The following is a 17,585-nucleotide window of genomic DNA, read 5'->3' on the forward strand; positions in this document are numbered from 1 at the left end:
TAAGTTTACCAGGTCCACTTGCCGTAATTCTTCTCCTCTTGTAAAAAGATCACCATGCTTTCTTCCATTCGTATCCGCGCCTGCAATCGCTTGTCATCATGGGCCGCGCTTCATCGCCTTGGTCGTCGACCTCGCCCGAGCAAGGCAGACAACGACCGTCACGGCCAGAAATGATCCAGGTATCCTGGTCCCAAACCGCTCCATCGGAAACGACACCGAATGGGAGCAGCCCGACACCCCGGCAGAGACAACAGGCTTCTTCCGAGTATAGCACCGTCCACGGCCAAAGCGGCAATGAACCGGGCGGCAATGCCCGACTCCGTCGGGCCATCAGGACCATGAACGCTGCCTTTGACTGGGCCGGCCCCGACGACCCGGACAACCCGCGAAACTTCCCGCTCTCCGTTCGTCTCTTCAGCGCAGTCGCCATCACCGGGCTCGCTTTCGTAGCAACGGCTGCCGGGGCCATGTACGCCCCAGCTCAGCCCGACATCATGGCCAGGTTTGCCTGCAGTCGCGAATCAGCCGTCCTTCCGCTGTCCATGTACAACCTTGGCCTAGCCTTCGGGCCACTGATTGGCGCCCCCCTGTCCGAGACGTACGGCCGAAAAGCCGTCTTCCTCATTTCCGGCCCTATTTTCGCAGCCTTCATGATAGCGTCTGGCTTTAGCACAACGCTCAGCAGCCTTACCGCTTGCCGGTTCTTTGCGGGCATGTTCTCGTCTTCTCTCATCAACAACGCTCCGGCGACTATACTGGATTCCATGTCCGGAAAGCTGCGAGGCATCAGCCTGAGCATATACTATACGTTGCCTTCCTTTGGAGCCGCCCTAGGTCCGCTCATAGGAGGCTTCATCGTGCAAGCTGGCGGGTGGCGGTGGACGCAGTGGACCGCCGTCTTCATGGCAGTTGGCTTTTATATCCCCGTCTGCTTCACGCGCGAGACGTACAAGAAGGTTATTCTGCGGCGACGTGCCATTCGCCTGGGCCTGGACGCTTCGTCCCAGAGGACATCCCCTGGTCGTGCGTTTCGGTACTTTGCCACGGTTCTGGTTCAGCGACCGCTGCACATGTTGTTCACGGAACCGATTGTTACGCTCATCAGTTTGTACAACGGCTTCTTGTACGGGCTGCTGTACACCTTTGTCATTGCAGTGCCCTGGATCTTTCGAGAGTACTATGGCTTCAGCCAGACTGCCCAATCATTGTCGTACTCGGGCCTCATTATTGGGGCACTGGCAGCCTCGACGCCTCTTGTCCTGATTGACTTGCAGTATTATCAGAAGCGGCTCGCGCAATGGAGAAACACTCACCCCCCGGATGAAGACGGCGCAGAAGAACCTCTGCCGTCGGAACACCGACTTGTGGGTGCCATGATTGGCAGCTTCACACTGCCCATCAGTCTCTTTATTTCCGCGTGGGCAGCTCAGTTCCGCGCACATTGGATAGTGCCCATCATTTTCCAGGGCTGCGTCATGTTCAGCTCCCTTCTCATCTACGCCAGTGCCACCATGTTTATGATGGACGCATATGGCCCCTTGTACGCCGCGTCGGCTTCAGGGGCAATGATGCTGAGTCGCTATCTGCTCAGCGCCGCATTTCCCCTGTTTGCCTTGCAAATGTACCGTGCCCTTGGTGTCGGATGGGCAACCAGCATACTCGGATTCATCACAGTTGCCATGGCGCCGATTCCGTGGTGCTTCTGGATATACGGAGCGAGAATAAGGGAACGCAGTAGATACGAAACCAGCACATAGAAACGCTGGCAGACAAGACTGAGGAGATGGCGCTCACCTTGGACCGTCCAATGGGGGCGCAGGAGTCAATTGGGGCTACCTGCTCAGCCGCTCCAACATGCATGCATGGCTTTTGCGCATCTGAGGCTCGACGACGCTTCCTGCGAGCTCTGCCAGAACGGCTGGCATCAGGGCGTTTCGCGCGATCGGGCACGGAGTATGTGAAAGGCAGTTCTGTGGGTTGAGGAAAGAGCTGACGGATAAAGAGGAAGCCGTGATGTCAAGCCAGGCACCCGCGGAATGTGGCACCGTGCCTGCACTGTAATGGCACTGTGGTGGCACGGTGGTCTGTCTGCCAATTAAAACGGGCCTGGTTTTCTGGACTCCGTGCTGCGTGCGACGACGGACTAGTCGGGCGCGGGTCCCAGGCCGAGGATGTCGGCATAAAGCCCAAGTTGCTGATCCCTGCACCTTTAAGAAACTTCTTTGAATGAAACAGAGCTTTTCCGGCATTGTTAGATCCCCGAATTTTCTTGGATTTCTGCAAATCCTTATGATTCTGATGATAAACGTCGGTCGTGCAGTCCAGTTGACCTTATCGGTGCCCAGATAAGCCTGGGTGTGTGTGTTCTGACACTGTGTGCAGCAAACAAGAACCTGTCGCTCCATAAGGTACTGTACCTACCTAAGGCTGGTACCTACGAACCTGCCTAGGCCCTCACCTAGGAATGGGTACCCTGGAGCTGTGGGTTACTTCAGTTGGTCTGAAGTCCCCTGAAGTCCCCTGGCGCAACCGCCACACCAGAGCTGGCAAGGCACGGGGCACTGCTGTACGGAGTAACCTGCCTGCATGGCTGCATGGGGCTCTGACAGGGCAAAAAACTTGAAGAGTACAGATCGCGACTCTCCAAAAGAGTCGTCGCCCAAAAGAGTCGCACGAGGGTCCAGCTCGGCCAAAAATTGACCAGAATCGACCTTCGCATTCTCTTCTCCCCTCATGGTCACGGCCACGCAGCCTGGCCTCCTTTCATCCGTCTTCACCCTGGTGGATGCTTCGCTCCCTGTCTTGGCCTCGTGACTTTCCCACCAATCGTCTCTAGCTTTGGTATAGAGAGATCTTGGGCTCTTCTCTTCTCCTCACCCCCCTCCCTGCCCTGGTTCGTTCGAGATTGCGACCCAACGACGTCGTTATCGTCGCCATGGCGCCGTTGGTCGACAATGCCCAGATCAAGGAGGCCGAGTTGCTGCTGCCGCTTCCCTTGCAGTTCCACGCCTACGTCTGGCCGTTCGCCATCATCTGGCCCATCTTCCTGCGCTACTATCTGACCAAGGAACTCTACGACAAGTACATCGGTGCGCCAGAATGGACTTTTGTTTGGTGTGGCACCATAATCACTTTGCAGTCACTTGTCTGGCTGAGCACCCACTGGAGTGTCGGCCTGGACGCACGCTTCAGGGCCACCAAGGTCAAAACCGTTGACGAGGCTCAGCTCATCAAGGTCCTCCCCGTCGCCAACTCTGGCTCTGGCGAGATATGCAAACTGGTTCGAGACAAGGTAGGGCCAAGAAGAGCGTCTTTCGATCTCATGCAATACCCGTCCATCTTCACAGCTAATGGGAACGTCTCACGCAATAGACTGGCGGCAAGGTCAACACATCCTTTCTCTTCCAAAAGCGCCGATTCCTGTTCGATACCACCACGAGATCGTTCTCTACCCTCCAATATGATATCGACAACGAACCCAAGCCCACCGTCGGGCACTTCCAGTCCTCTAGGGGCCTGGAGAAGCAGTCGGACATTTCGCGAATCGAGCAGCACTACGGCACCAATACCTTTGATATCCCTGTTCCGACCTTCACAGAGCTCTTCAAGGAGCATGCTGTCGCGCCCTTCTTCGTTTTCCAGATTTTCTGCGTCGGTCTTTGGCTGCTCGATGAGTATTGGTACTACTCGCTTTTCACGCTATTCATGCTCGTCGCCTTTGAGAGCACCGTTGTCTGGCAGCGCCAGCGTACGCTCAACGAATTCCGCGGCATGAGCATCAAGCCGTACGATATCTGGGCGTTTCGCCTCGGGAAATGGACTCAAGTGCAGACGGATCGTCTTCTCCCCGGCGACTTGGTGTCTGTGGGACGTACCAAGGAAGACAGTGGTGTCGCCTGCGACATGCTGCTGGTTGAGGGAACGGCGATCGTTAACGAGGCGATGCTTTCCGGAGAGAGCACACCCTTGCTCAAGGATTCCATCCAGCTACGTCCCTCGGATGCCGCCCTTGACACCGAGGGGCTTGACAAGAATGCTTTCCTGTGGGGAGGAACCAAGGTCCTTCAAGTTACCCACGGCAATCCCGACCAAGAGAAGCCAAAACTTGCATCCGGCGTCCCCCCGCCGCCTGATAACGGAGCCATGGCCATTGTCACGAAAACCGGGTTCGAAACCTCCCAGGGCAGCCTCGTTCGCACCATGATTTACTCTACCGAGCGCGTTTCCGCAAACAACTTTGAAGCCCTGCTTTTCATCCTCTTCCTTTTGATCTTTGCGCTTGCCGCCTCATGGTATGTCTGGGACGAAGGTGTGCGCAAGGACCGCAAGCGATCCAAGCTTCTGCTTGACTGCATCTTGATCGTCACCAGTGTCGTTCCGCCGGAACTGCCCATGGAGCTGAGCCTTGCCGTCAACACCAGTCTGGCAGCGCTTTCCAAGCTGGCCATTTTCTGCACCGAGCCGTTTAGAATCCCTTACGGTGGCCGCATTGACATTGCTTGCTTCGACAAAACCGGAACCCTCACCGGGGAGGATTTGGTGGTGGAAGGTATTGCGGGGCTTGGCTTGGCCAATTCCGAGATCAACGACACCAAAGAAACTGACGGGGCTCACTCCACAATGGTCTCTGTGGTGGATGCGAGCCTTGAGACGCAGCTGGTTCTGGCCACTGCCCATGCCCTGGTCAGGCTCGAGGAAGGCGATATTGTCGGCGACCCGATGGAAAAGGCAACCCTTACGTCCCTCGGGTGGGGGCTCGGAGGCAACGATATTTTGGCCAGCAGAAGCAACAACGGCACTCAAGGAACAGTTCAGATCAAGCGTCGTTTCCAATTCTCCTCGGCGCTCAAACGCCAAAGCTCGGTCGCCCTTGTCAACGGTATCTCCAAGACTGGGAAGAAGATCCGCGGTACCTTTGTCGGTGTAAAGGGTGCTCCGGAAACGATCATGAGGATGCTGGTTGATGTTCCTGCCGGCTATGAGGAGACGTTCAAATACTTCACCCGCAAGGGTTCGCGTGTCTTGGCTCTGGCCTACAAGCAGCTCACGGTCCAGTCTGAACTCAGTTCCGGCAAAATCAACGATTTGAAGCGTGAACAGGTTGAAGCCGGCCTCACCTTTGCTGGCTTTCTGGTTCTTCACTGCCCCCTCAAGGAGGATGCCAAGGAGGCTGTCCGGATGCTAAACGAGAGTAGCCACCGCGTTGTCATGATTACAGGAGACAACCCTCTGACCGCTGTCCACGTCGCTCGCGAGGTAGACATTGTTGATCGGGACGTTTTGATTCTGGATGCACCCGAGGATAATGCGGGCGGGAAAAGGCTGGTTTGGAAGAGCGTCGATGACAAGATTAGCATCCCTGTCGATGCAAGGCAAGCCATCGACTCTGAAATCCTCCGCACCAAGGACCTCTGCGTTACCGGGTATGCGCTGGCTCAGTTCAAAGACCAAGCCGGCTGGAATTCTTTGCTGCGCCACGCCTGGGTTTATGCGCGGGTATCGCCCAAGCAAAAGGAGGATATTCTGCTCGGCTTGAAAGACATGGGTTACTACACTCTCATGGCTGGCGATGGTACAAACGATGTCGGCGCTCTCAAGCAGGCGCACATCGGAGTTGCCCTGCTCAACGGTACCAAGGAAGATTTGGCGCGCATCGCCGAGCACGCCAGAAACACAAAGATGAAGGAAGTGTACCAAAAGCAATGCGACTTGATGAAGCGCTTCAACCAACCCACGCCGCCCGTTCCTGTCATGATTGCTCATCTCTTTCCGCCCGGTCCAACCAACCCCAACTACATGAAGGCTGCCGAACGGGAGGCCAAGAACAAGAAGATGACGGTGGAGGCATACATCAAAGCGCAGGGCCACCCGGTCGAGACCATAGTATCGCCTGGTGCTCGGAGCCTGGTCTCTGCCGAGAATGCCCGACAGGCCGAGGTTCAGAAGAAGGCTGCCGGGTTCGCTGACAAGCTTGCCGGCGGGATGCTCGAGGCAGAACTCGGCGACGACGAGCCTCCGACCCTGAAGCTGGGTGATGCATCGGTTGCCGCCCCATTCACGTCCAAGCTGCGCGACGTCATGGCCATCCCCAATATTATCCGGCAGGGCCGCTGCACACTCGTGGCCACCATCCAGATGTACAAGATTCTTGCCCTCAACTGCCTGATCAGCGCTTACTCTCTGTCAGTCCTCTACCTCGAGGGCATAAAGTTTGGCGATACCCAGTACACCATCAGCGGCATGCTCATGTCCGTCTGCTTCCTCAGCATTTCCCGCGCCAAGGTTGTGGAGGGCCTGAGCAAGGAGCGCCCCCAACCCAACATTTTCAACATTTACATCATTGGCTCCATCCTAGGACAGTTTGCCGTGCACATTGTGACGCTGATTTACATTGCCCGTCTCTGCGAGAAGATTGAACCGTATGTCTGAGTTTGCTTCTGTTCTTTCTTCTTTTGTTCTCTGTTTTTTTTTTTTTTTTTTGCCATTTCTTTTCCCCCCCCCCCCAAAAAAAAAAGAAAAAAGAAAAAAAAACCCAAAGAAAGAAGGCAAAAGCAAAATCCCGCACTACCAAATGAAGCATCCTGCTAACCTCTTTGTCATTCTAGTCGATCTGGCCTCGTCGATCTGGAAGCCGAGTTCGAACCATCCCTTCTCAATTCCGCCATCTACCTGCTGCAGCTCATTCAGCAAGTGTCCACCTTTGCCATCAACTACCAGGGGCGTCCGTTCCGCGAGTCCCTCTCCGAGAACAAGGCCATGTTTTACGGCATAGTCGGCGTCTCCGGCCTCGCCTTTGTGTGCGCTCTCGAGCTTGTCCCCGAAATCAACGAGGGCATGAAGCTCGTCAAGTTTACAGACGAGTTCAAGCTCAAGATGGCCATCTGCATGGCTCTCGACTACACCGTCTGCTGGGTCATTGAAAGGGGCCTCAAGGCCGGCTTCAGCGACTACCAGGCTCGCGATATCGCCGAGCGACGACCAGATCAGCTCGACAAGGAAAATGCCCGCAAGAAAATCGAGGCCGAGAAGAAGGCCGCCGACGAGGAGCGCAAGAGGATGGAGAAGGTGGCCGAGTTTGAGCGTCAAGTTGCTGAGCGGAGGAGAAAGCTGGAGGAGTGGAAGGCCGGCCGACGCGCTCAGTGAGGGGTTTTTTTTTTTTTTCCTATTAAAAAAAAAGACTTAGAACGTTTGATGATGGTGTTTTGGTTCAGGTGCTGTTACAACCTGTCATATCCTGGGCTGCGAGACAGGGGGTGGGGGCGGCGGTGTCCATACGTAATGCGAAAAAGAGCAATAGAGTTTTGTCCATTGGGAGACACGAAGCAACGCGATACAACGGAAAAGAGAGAAAAGCTATGGGGGGAAGGACAATACATACAACGTACCAACGGCGTTGCGGATCCGTCGGGACTGGCAGAGTAGTGTCCTGTTATGTAGACTGGAATCGTTTCACAATAACTTTTTGTACTTGGATGCAAATGACGAGAAGAATGTCCAAGACAAGAGGAGTGGCCTATGGTACAGTAACTTGTATTATTAAAGTACTCTATGGCATTCGTAAAAACGCAGGGGAAGAATAAATCCTGCCCCAATTCTTTTACCATTTGTTGCGTCAGATGGCCAGTTCACGATTGTACACGCTTCAATAATCGCCGTTTTTCATCATGTTGGTACATTGCCAGAATCCTTGACCCAGCACAGCCCGCCCACCCCCATATTGGCTTGGTAGGGACGACTAGCCTCTCCAGGATGATACGGGACTAGACGCCATTTCCCCAGTTAGCCAGGAGTCCGGGGTTGGAGGCTATTCAGGGCATGTGGTTCGCAAGATGCATTTAGTTGCCTGGATTTTGGGCGACGAAAGAGATGCCCTTTTCAATATTTTTCTTGAGGTCGCCCAGGCATGCCTCGAGAAGCTTCTGCTCGTTGGCGTCGATCTTGCCAATGGGCAGGATCTTCTCGGCACCGTTGGGGCCTAGCTCCACTTGGCTGGAGAAGAAATCGATGCCCTGGTCCTTGTACAGAGGAGAGTCGACGAAAGTGGGCTCAACAATACCCTTCTCGCCAGCAGCGGCACGGAGCAGAGAGTCGGCCATGCGAGCACCAGCCATGGCCATGGAAAGGGTAGCAGAGCCGGCACCGTCCTTGGCCTTGACAACCTCGTCACCGCCAAACTGGACGCGCTTGACTAGCTCAGCGTTGGAACTTAGGTCGGGGTGTCTGCTCTGGCTGAAGAGGGGGACGATGGTGACACCGGAGTGGCCACCGATGACGGTGATGTTCTCCTCCGCGGGATTTGTCTTCTTGATCTCCGAGACGAAGCGGCTGGCACGAACGACATCCAGGGTGGTGACGCCAAAGAGGGTCTTGGGATTGTAGACACCGCGAGCCTTGAAGACTTGGGCGCAGATGGGGACGGTGGAGTTGACGGGGTTGGCAATGACGAGGAGCTTTGCCTTGGGGGCGCTCTCAGCAACAGCCTTGGCAAGATCACGGACGATGGAGGCGTTGGTGTTGAACAAGTCGTCCCGGGTCATGCCAGGTTTGCGAGGAACACCGGCAGGGATGAGGACGATGTCGGCGCCCTTGACACAGGCGGCCAGGCCGGCGGCATTGGGCTCATAGCCGGTGACGGTAGACTTGGTGTTGATGTGGGAAAGGTCAGCAGCGACACCTGTTCGGAACGAGCCGGGTTAGCATGCATTCGAACGGGATGGTTGGTGCTGGGATAAAAAGTGCGGGAATGGGATTCGTTGCCAGCTTGCCCGGCAGCAAGAAAATTGGCGCATCCGCTGGGCGGTTGGTGTTGTTGGTGCTGTTGATGTTTGTTGATGTTGTTGTCGTTGGACAAACTGTACGACTTGACAGGGGCTTGCATTCAACATACCGGGTCCGCCACGGATATCGTACAGCGCCAGGTCAGTGACCTTGGGGTTCAGCTTCAAAAGCAAGGAGAGAGGCTGGCCAATGCCACCGGCAGCACCGAGGACAGCAACCTTGGACAGCTATCAGGGAAAAAGTCGGGTTAGCGCAATGGCGAGGCGAGGCGAGGCGAGGCAAAGAGTTACAGACGCACGTTGCGAGCCGAGGCGGAGAAAGCCCTTCGCTGAATACCAGAGGCCAGCATGATGAATTGGGTTGTGGACAGACGGAGGTGGTGACAAGGCAACAAAAAAGGATGATTTGATTGGGGTGACGGGATTTGGAAAAATGAAAAGGCCAGAGCAGGCAGAGCGTACGGAGCGGAGCGGAGCACCTTCCTTTGGACTGACTGACTGACTGACTGGACTGGACAAAACTTGGCCTTTCGGGTATAGCTCGGGTCTTCGGGGCGAGGCGAGGGGGAGGCGGGTTACAGCCGCCAGCTTGAAGGCTAGGCTAGGCTAGGCTACAGGTAGGTACAGTAGGTACAGGCACGACGAGGTAAGTAAAAGAGTCAATTGGTTGTGGCTTGGCAGCGTCAAATGTCGATTTGCGAGGCAAGATCGGCTGAAAACATGCAAGCGACCAAGCCTTTGAGCCGGGCTGTACCGGAGAACGGAGAACGGAGCACGGAGTCGAGCAAGCAGCAATCACGGCGTCTGGAAATCGGACAGGTCATCTCAATTGTCTCCGTCTCGCTCGTGCTGCTTTGCGGAAATCGGGTGGGCCAGGGGGTTCGCCGGTCAGGAGGGGCCAACTTGGTTACTGCAGCAGAGGCTGGCGGTACCTGCCCTCCTAGAAGCTACATAGCAGCTTATTAATAGAGGTCTGGTACCTCCTGCCCGGTACCTTGGATTGGAGAGTCAGAGTCATTGACCGAGTCGTCGACCTCAGACCTCAGACCTCAGACCTCAGTCCTCGGATACCCAGGCAATTTCTGGACCTTTTGAAAGCTTCTCGTGATTTTCAACCAACGCATCCCCAAGCCCACTTAACCCGCTCGCTCATGTCCCTCGCGCAGCCTTCGCAGCTGTCGCAGCTGTCGCAGCTGTCGCAGCTGCTCCCCCTTCCAGAGGAAGAGCTCCAACAGGTTCTGCAATATGCCTCGACGCTTTCGAAACCGGACGCCGCCACGCACTTCAGCAACCTGCTAGGCGACTCGCCATTGGCCGTGGACTTTATTGCATCTTTCAACTCGCATGGAAGAGAACCGCCCGCCCAGGTCCCGACCGCACACCAAAGTGAGATCGAAGCCGTGCCAAAGGCGAAGAGGGCGCCAAAGAAGAAAAAACCGGCCATCCATGTGCCGCAAGCGAGAAAGGTGGACGAATACGCTGGCCCGGCAAGCAAGGCATATAGCAAGACGGATTCGGATTTTGAGTACATTCCTCGGCGTGCAGGCACGCCGAGCGGCAGCAATCCCGCCTCCAGAGCAGCAGGGACACCGCCGGTTCAGCAGCAGCCACAGACAAAGCCGAAGCAGCATGCGCCATCGGCGGGATATCTCATCTCGGACGGCCCGCCAAAGGCCAATGCCAAGGTCAAGGCCGCGCCCAGGGCCGCCTCAACCCCGGAGCCACCAGCCGAAGGCGCCGTGGCCAAAGTATCGATAGCAGGCGGCACCCCCATGGCCGGACAGTCGGCTGCTCTCGCGGATCTGGACGCCGCCATTCGAGCCTTGGAAATCACCACAAACCCCACGCTGGACAATGGAAAGCGGCAAAGGTGCAACTGTGTGGCAAAAAGGCATCCCCTTCAGGCAGCGGCGCCCAACTGCCTGTCCTGTGGCAAGGTTGTATGCATGAGAGAGGGATTAGGCCGCTGCACGTTTTGCGCGTCCCCCTTGCTAAACCCGGCCCAAGTTCAGGCAATGGTGAGGGAGCTCAAGGATGAGCGAGGAAGAGAGAAGATGGCAGCCAACGCAGCATCGCATCGAAGAGCCGAGGTAGCCAAGAAGCCGCCGCCTTTTACGACGGCACGAGGAGGAGGAGGTGGTGCTGACGCCTCTTCCTCCTCCTCTGGCGAATCACTGACCGAGGCTGCCGCCAAGGCCCGAGAGCATCGCGACAAGCTGCTCAACTTTCAGGCGCAAAACGCGAGACGCACAACGGTGCGCGACGAGGCTGCGGATTTCGACGTCTCTGGTGCCATGACTGGTTCGGGGAGCATGTGGGCCAGCCCGGAAGAGAGGGCCAAGGAGCTCAAGCGCCAGCAAAGGCTCCTGCGAGAGATGGAATGGAACGCGCGGCCAGACTACGAGAAGCGACAGCAGGTGATGAGCATTGACCTCGCCGGGCGCAAGGTGGTTCGAAAGATGGCTGCCATGGAAAGACCGGTTACCCCCGATGACTCTGACGGCGAGGCCGACCACCAAGGTGTCCTCGAGGAGAGGTCAGGCACCGCAAGCCAAACGGGCCGCAAGGCTGGAGGAGCGTTCAGCGGCAACCCACTACTGGGGGCCCTGCTAAGGCCTGTTTTCCGGGCAAGCGGCAAGGAACAGGACGCCGATGCGGCCAGCACTCGACAACAAGGCAAAACACGCTGGAGGCGAGTGCAGGACGACTTGGACGACAACGAGGGCGTCATTCTTGACGGAGGCGCACGTGGCCACACAAGGAGGGGTGTGGGCGTAGGGGGTAACATGGACGAGCCGACGACCTGTGGTTAGAATCACGCAAGCAAAGCACATTGTCACCATGGTCGTCTTTTCGATCTAAATGGAGGTTGGGAGCAGAATTCGGGAGCCGTCAGAGGAAGGAAGGAAGCAACATAACATGAAGCATTCATAGCAGGCCTCTAGAGCAGGCCTCTAACAGGGAGCGACATGGCTTTCCAGGCTCGTAGATTGCGTGCCCCGGGCACCCAAGGCTGGGGGCACGTGACGACGCGTTTCGTTGGCGACGTGACGGGGGACGGAGCTGCTAGAGGCCCCAAGAGCCAATCAGGGCCCATCCAACGGCCCAGAGACGAAAACGGCGCCCACAAACGAAACCACAGACGAAAACCACAGACGAAACCAACCATGGGGCCATTTGTTCTCGGGCGGAAGATTGTCGTCCTCCCGCACCCGGGCATCGGCAGTAACTTTTCGAGGGACAGCTTCATTCAAGTGGCCATTTTTATTCCATTTAATCCCGCACGCACAACGCCGCGACAAAAGCTGGTCGAGAAGATTGACGGCCTGGTCACGTCACGCTGTGGTTTCTGCCGCCGGCGTGGGAAGGGGGGAGGGGAAGGGGGCGCGCGGGGCGATGCGCTCGCTGATTGGGCCACGCGCCAAGTTTGCCAACCAACCAGACCAGACCAGACCCACACCCACACCCACACCCACACCAGACCCAGACGAGAACTTCTTTTCAGCGGAGAGCGCCAGCCAAGGTACTCTGTGCAAGCACAAGGTCACAGGGCCCAAGCCGTGCCGTTTTCGGTGCAGAGTAGGGTAGGGGTAGGCCCGGTAGGTAGGTAGGGGGAACGGAGTACAGAGTACGGAGTAGGTCGTGCGGAACTGCGAACTGCAGCGCAGGGGGGGTACCTCGGCCGGTACATGCGCAGCCGCGCCCTGCACGGCCAACGCTTCCAGGTACCTACCTAGGTATAGGTACCTAACCCAACCCCCCCCTGAAGACTTGTGCCATGTACCAGAGCCAGACAGGTTAGGTACCTAGGTACCTAAGGTAGACCAGGCTGGACCAGAAGCCCAGAAGCCCAGAAGCCCAGAAGCCCACGCACACTGGGCGCCACCGCGAACCCTGAACCGTCTGCGTCTGGTCTGGTTTCTTCCCGCATCCGTCGCGACCCGACCGCGTAACCATGCAGCAAAGGCAAATGCCCCTTCTGCTGGCTGCCGGCTCCCCCGACTCGCACCTCGCAACCTCCTCCCTCACCTTGGCATTTTGGCTGTGGCGATTTCCGATGGCACGGCGGCTCCTCGGGCTGACTTGACTAGAGCCTCGTCTGCAGAAGCAGTTGACCCCCTCCTCCCTCCACGGGCCAGTCGCAGCCGCAGTCGAATCGAAGCCGCTGTCGCTGTCGCTGTCGCAGTCGCAGTCGAAGCCGCAGTCGAATCGAAGCCGCGCCCGCGCCCCCCGGCCATCCGCAGATACGGACACGGACACGGACACGGACACGCCTCCCGCTTCTCGCCGCGAACCGTGCTGCAACACCCCCGAGTCCGGCGTCCAGCAGTGCCCAAGTCACGGCCCCCTTCCCCCGGCCCTGCTGAGCGCCCCGGACAGACGACCTGCGCCCCGGCCCGTCAATGCTTGCACCGTACACACACGTCTTATTGGCGAAAATAACCACCCAGGAAATAAAACAAAGAAAAGAAAACAAACCCAACCCCCCCCCCCCCCTCCCAATGGATATCGATATCGACCCTGAACAGGCGCCTCGCCCGGCACACCCGCAGCGCCAGGCGAGAATCATGGCACCGGCCAACGGCACCAACTCGTACTCCCAGAGCCAGAGCCAGACCCAGTCCCAGTCCCGGTCCGTATCACACCTGCCATCCTCCCCCAACACCGGCCAGCTTGGCGCTCCCCCGGCCAGCGATGCCGCCGCCGCCGCCGCCGCCGCCGATGCGCTCGCAGCTGCAAACGCAGTCGCCATGCTGAAGCAGAGATACGCGACGTGCAGCCTGGCAGAAGCCGCTGGCGCCTCTGGCCGAGGAAGCCAACTACACCAGCTGTCCGCCATCGCCGCTGCCCAGGACAGGATGGGCGTCGATCCCGCCGCGTGCTCGAGGAAGCGAATGGCCGACGGAGAGGTCAAGCCGCGCGGCAGAAGCATCAGCCCGCTCAAAGCCCACTCTCGGACAACGAGCGCAAGCGCGGCAAGCATCACTTCGACTCCTGGCAGTACCCTCGGCGAGGTTAGTCCCGTTTACCCCCCTCCCCTCTCTCTGTTGATATGCAACCCCCCCCCTTTTGATATAAACCCGCTTTGTTTTGCAAGTGGCTGATGCTTTTTGCTGCCTACCCCGAACAGCTTTCTGCCGAGTTGAAAACACGGCTGTCGTACGCCATGGTCAAGGTGAACCACGGCTGGCAGACCAGATCCCTGGACGAGGTGGAAGGCCTCGCCTCGCAAGCTTCGTCTCCCACGTCGAGCACCTCTGCCGCTTACCGCAGATCAGGGTCTTCGGCCAGCCCGCGCCTTGCCCAAAGCGCCCCCGCGTCGCAGGCTCGCTTTGCCAACCCCGACCCGACGGCCGCTCACCGGTGCAAGTCAACGTCGCCACCGACGACGGCCCTGTCCCACAAGCCGAAGCTTGCGCCCCCCGCGCCCGTACGGCCGTCCGCGCCCGCGCCCGCGCCGGCCCCGCGGTCGAACCCGCGGTCGAACCCGCGGCGCAGCTCGAGCCCGCCGCGCTCCACGCCCACCATGCTCTCCCGTCCACACCTGGCCTCGTCGTCGTCGTCGTCGTCGTTTCACGCCACGCCGCGGAGCAGCGCGGATCCCGTGCTCTACTCGCCGCACAAGAACGTCCGAGAGCAAGACGCCATCGAGACTCTGCTCTTCATGAGCAGCCCCGGCAACTCGGCCAGCTTGAAGCACGGCTTTTCGCCGTCCGGGTCGCCCGGTCCGCACTCCGCCGCCCCTCTGCCCGGCGGCGCCGGCAACCGGCACGCCCTTCCGTCGGGGCCGCGAAGAGGCCTGCCGTCCAACAGACCCTCCCTGCCCGGTGCGACAACAAGAGGCTGCTCGGACAAGTCCCCACCCGGCCGGGGCTCTCCTCAGCAGTACCACACGCCCAAGCGTCCCGCCGTGGGATGCCACCGGACCACGCTCTCGCTCCCCAGCGGTCTGGGCATCGGGAACGGCACGAGGAGAAAAGTCCCGAGGGACGAGGACATTGAGCGTATGCTGGACTGCGCCGGAGCCGAGCTGGCCGACAGCTCTGACGACGAAGAGATACAGCTGCCTCCGGGGCGCAACGGATTGGCGCGTGTCATGGGAGCCTGAAAATGAAATATATATATATATATATGTATGCATGTATGTATATAGACGCGAGGGGGGCCATTACTAGGGAAGTTTGTCCAGGCACTCTTTTTTTTCTTGGGCTCTTGCTAGAAATGGTTTCCAGGTCGGTTAGCTCCTTGGTCGGCGCATATGGGCTGGGGGTTCGCCCATTATCATATTTTACGAACCTTGACGAATTTCTTCTTCTTCTTCTTCTTCTTCTTCTTCTTCTTCTTCTTCTCTTTCTTCATCATCTTTTTTTTTCCTGGCTTTTTCTTTGGGGGGGTTTTCTTTATGCATAGTCGACGCTATTAAACGCTGGAGGACCATCATGACTCTGATTTCTAGCTGTACTTTGGGGAGGCATGCTTAATTGGGTGGATTTGGCGCTGTTGGCGTTTGTGCTCAAACTTCCGCCTATCCAAGGCCTTTATAAAGCCGTCAGACGGCATCTCTGACGTACCCAAGGCAAAGCCTGTGAGATAAAGATACCAACCATACCGCCTGCTTTCATTCACATATTGTGTACGTCAGGGATGCCGTGTGAACGACGGGCTTCACAAGGGCATCGGATGGACGGAAAGTTACGCATAAAACCACACGCAATTTCTTTGCACATGACGTCATTGACTATCCAAGACAGGGCGAGTTGCGCCTCTCTATGTAGTGCTCTATCGAATATAGTAAACAGACATGGAGCCTTTGCTCAGAAAAATAAAAAGGAAAAGGAAGAAAGCATCCAACTAAAAGCCCGGAAGGGAAGATCTACCTACGCATGAGTCTTGCGTGGTGTATGCGTCATCATCATAGATGCAGAAGAAACAGTATGCGGCGCTCATAGATTGGTAAGCGGCCTGGCGCTACAAGTAAATGTATATATATATATATATATATATTTATAGCGACAGGACACTTCCCCCAGTTGAACCACAGGCAGACGAATTTTCTTCACGTCATTTTTGGTCCATCTAGATTGTTGCGGAAAAACAAGGAGAATGCCAAACGTGTTTGGGGCACTATATCCACGCCAGGTGTCTGGGCTACAAAGAAAAAAAGAGAGAGTATGAAAAAAAATAAAAAAAACAAAAACCAAAGGGAAAAGAAAGACATAGCGAGTGCTGGCCTGCAAAGCATGCAACCGGTGTATACCTGGAAGCTCATGATATCATGACTCGTCGCCCAGACAAGTCTAGGCAATGTGACTCGTGCGTTTATCCATGGATGAAAAGGTCCCCCCTTGTTCTCCCCCAGACGAGATGAAATTATATACCTGTGCTTTTTGCTTCCTTTGCCGCATAATCGCACCAGACATGTGTCAGCCCATGATGCCAACATGACCGCGTTGTGCATGAGGAGGCTTGAAATATTCCGATACACGACGGACCAAGGTCTTGCTAGGCTTTCTCGTCAAGACAGGAGAAACGGGCAAGGGCTGGGGGAGCGCGGCCAGGTTCTCTTTTGTCGTGCATGGAATTGCACGATTATGCAGTGGGTGGGGTTTGCCGCTCACTGTGCTGCTCCGGGAGGCAGTCGAGGAATAATAGGCGCTGTCTCGCTGAATGGCGGACAAGTCGTGGGAAAAGCCAGGAGGGTTGTTGGCAGCAATTTGGTGGCAGCTGGACAGCCACTCGCGCTCTTGCTCGCAGCGTTGACGAGCCATTCTTGTGCGAAACGCATGATCGTTGGCTTCTGCGTCGGCCAAGAAGCTGGCGTAGTCTGTCGAGCGAGCTTCATGACGGCTCTTGGCAGAGGGCGAGGGGGGGGTTGAGGGGAAGGCGGGGAAGGCGGGGAAGGCGGGGGAGGCGGGGGAGGAGGGGGAGGAAGGGGTGGCGATTGCGGGGGACTGGTGAGAAGCGCAGTTGCGTTTGTGGTTATTGCTCGTGTTGGCGCTGGCTCGGTGGTGCGTGTTGCATCTCTTGAGGGTTGAGGCGCGCGTGTGTCTGCTGCCACTTCTCGTACCCGGGCCGCTTACGCCGTCTTCCGCGGCACATGCCTCCAGCTCATCCCTCTCGTCGATACGAGTTGTCGACAAGGGCGAGACCGTCTTGGCAAAACTGGAGGCTGCATGTGTAGGAACGTAAAACGTCCTGGAGCCAGACGCTTTCCCGCGAGACAAGGATGATGACGATGATGACGATGACGATGACGAGGAGGATGATGCAGCATGTTTGTTGCCACGGAATAAATTCGTCAAGGAGGCCATGCGGCGAACCTGCGGCTGATGCGGCTGCGGCTGCGGCTGCGGCTGATGCTGATGCTGATGCTGATGCTGATGCTGATGCTGATGCTGATGCTGATGCTGGCGGTGCTGGTGCTGGTGCTGGTGCTGCTTCTCTTGCGGTGTCGACGCCGTGGCTGGGCGTGCATGCGTCGAAGAGTTGTGCCGCCTCATACTCCACGATTGCTGCATGTTTGAAGACTCAAGAGCCGGCATACAGGCGGATACTGGATGAGAATGAGAAGATCGGGCCAGAGGTGGATGGTTGAAAGAGTAATACACTCCATCAACAACGGGGAAGTAGGGGCCAAAAAAAAAAAAAAAAAAAAAAAAAAAAAAAACACCAGGTGTGGCGCTGAAACGACGAACTTATAGAAAGCTCGATGAGTAGAACAAGTTATCGTTTTTCCCTGCTCTTCCTGTTTTCTCGTCTTCTCGTCTTCTCGTCCTCTTTCCCTCTTTTTTTTTTTTTCCTCCCCCG

At 57.0% G+C, this 17,585-nt stretch overlaps 6 protein-coding genes across 6 annotated transcripts; 4 read left to right on the top strand and 2 right to left on the bottom strand.

The window, feature by feature from the left end:
• Positions 1-98: 98 nt before the first annotated feature.
• UV8b_00600 (uncharacterized protein) lies at positions 99-1,757 on the top strand (the record flags this gene model as incomplete). The annotated part of the gene is made up of 1 exon (XM_043138098.1): positions 99-1,757. One exon carries the CDS (start codon positions 99-101, stop codon positions 1,755-1,757), a length of 1,659 nt encoding a protein of 552 aa, XP_042994032.1.
• Positions 1,758-2,935: 1,178 nt separating this feature from the next.
• UV8b_00601 (uncharacterized protein) lies at positions 2,936-7,143 on the top strand (the record flags this gene model as incomplete). The annotated part of the gene is made up of 3 exons (XM_043138099.1): positions 2,936-3,292; positions 3,373-6,419; positions 6,606-7,143. 3 exons carry the CDS (start codon positions 2,936-2,938, stop codon positions 7,141-7,143), a joined length of 3,942 nt encoding a protein of 1,313 aa, XP_042994033.1.
• A 692-nt stretch (positions 7,144-7,835) lies between these two features.
• On the bottom strand, positions 7,836-9,127 carry UV8b_00602 (uncharacterized protein; the record flags this gene model as incomplete). The annotated part of the gene is made up of 3 exons (XM_043138100.1): positions 7,836-8,674; positions 8,888-9,005; positions 9,077-9,127. 3 exons carry the CDS (start codon positions 9,125-9,127, stop codon positions 7,836-7,838), a joined length of 1,008 nt encoding a protein of 335 aa, XP_042994034.1.
• An 801-nt stretch (positions 9,128-9,928) lies between these two features.
• UV8b_00603 (uncharacterized protein) lies at positions 9,929-11,590 on the top strand (the record flags this gene model as incomplete). The annotated part of the gene is made up of 1 exon (XM_043138101.1): positions 9,929-11,590. The coding sequence occupies one exon, from the start codon at positions 9,929-9,931 to the stop codon at positions 11,588-11,590; it is 1,662 nt and encodes a 553-aa protein (XP_042994035.1).
• A 1,755-nt stretch (positions 11,591-13,345) lies between these two features.
• On the top strand, positions 13,346-14,886 carry UV8b_00604 (uncharacterized protein; the record flags this gene model as incomplete). Its single annotated transcript, XM_043138102.1, has 2 exons — positions 13,346-13,792; positions 13,909-14,886. 2 exons carry the CDS (start codon positions 13,346-13,348, stop codon positions 14,884-14,886), a joined length of 1,425 nt encoding a protein of 474 aa, XP_042994036.1.
• A 1,315-nt stretch (positions 14,887-16,201) lies between these two features.
• On the bottom strand, positions 16,202-17,296 carry UV8b_00605 (uncharacterized protein; the record flags this gene model as incomplete). Its single annotated transcript, XM_043138103.1, has 1 exon — positions 16,202-17,296. The coding sequence occupies one exon, from the start codon at positions 17,294-17,296 to the stop codon at positions 16,202-16,204; it is 1,095 nt and encodes a 364-aa protein (XP_042994037.1).
• Between the last annotated feature and the right edge of the window lie 289 nt (positions 17,297-17,585).

The sequence above is a fragment of the Ustilaginoidea virens genome, chromosome 1, assembly GCF_000687475.1.
Source record: "Ustilaginoidea virens chromosome 1, complete sequence".
Classification (NCBI taxonomy): domain Eukaryota; kingdom Fungi; phylum Ascomycota; class Sordariomycetes; order Hypocreales; family Clavicipitaceae; genus Ustilaginoidea; species Ustilaginoidea virens.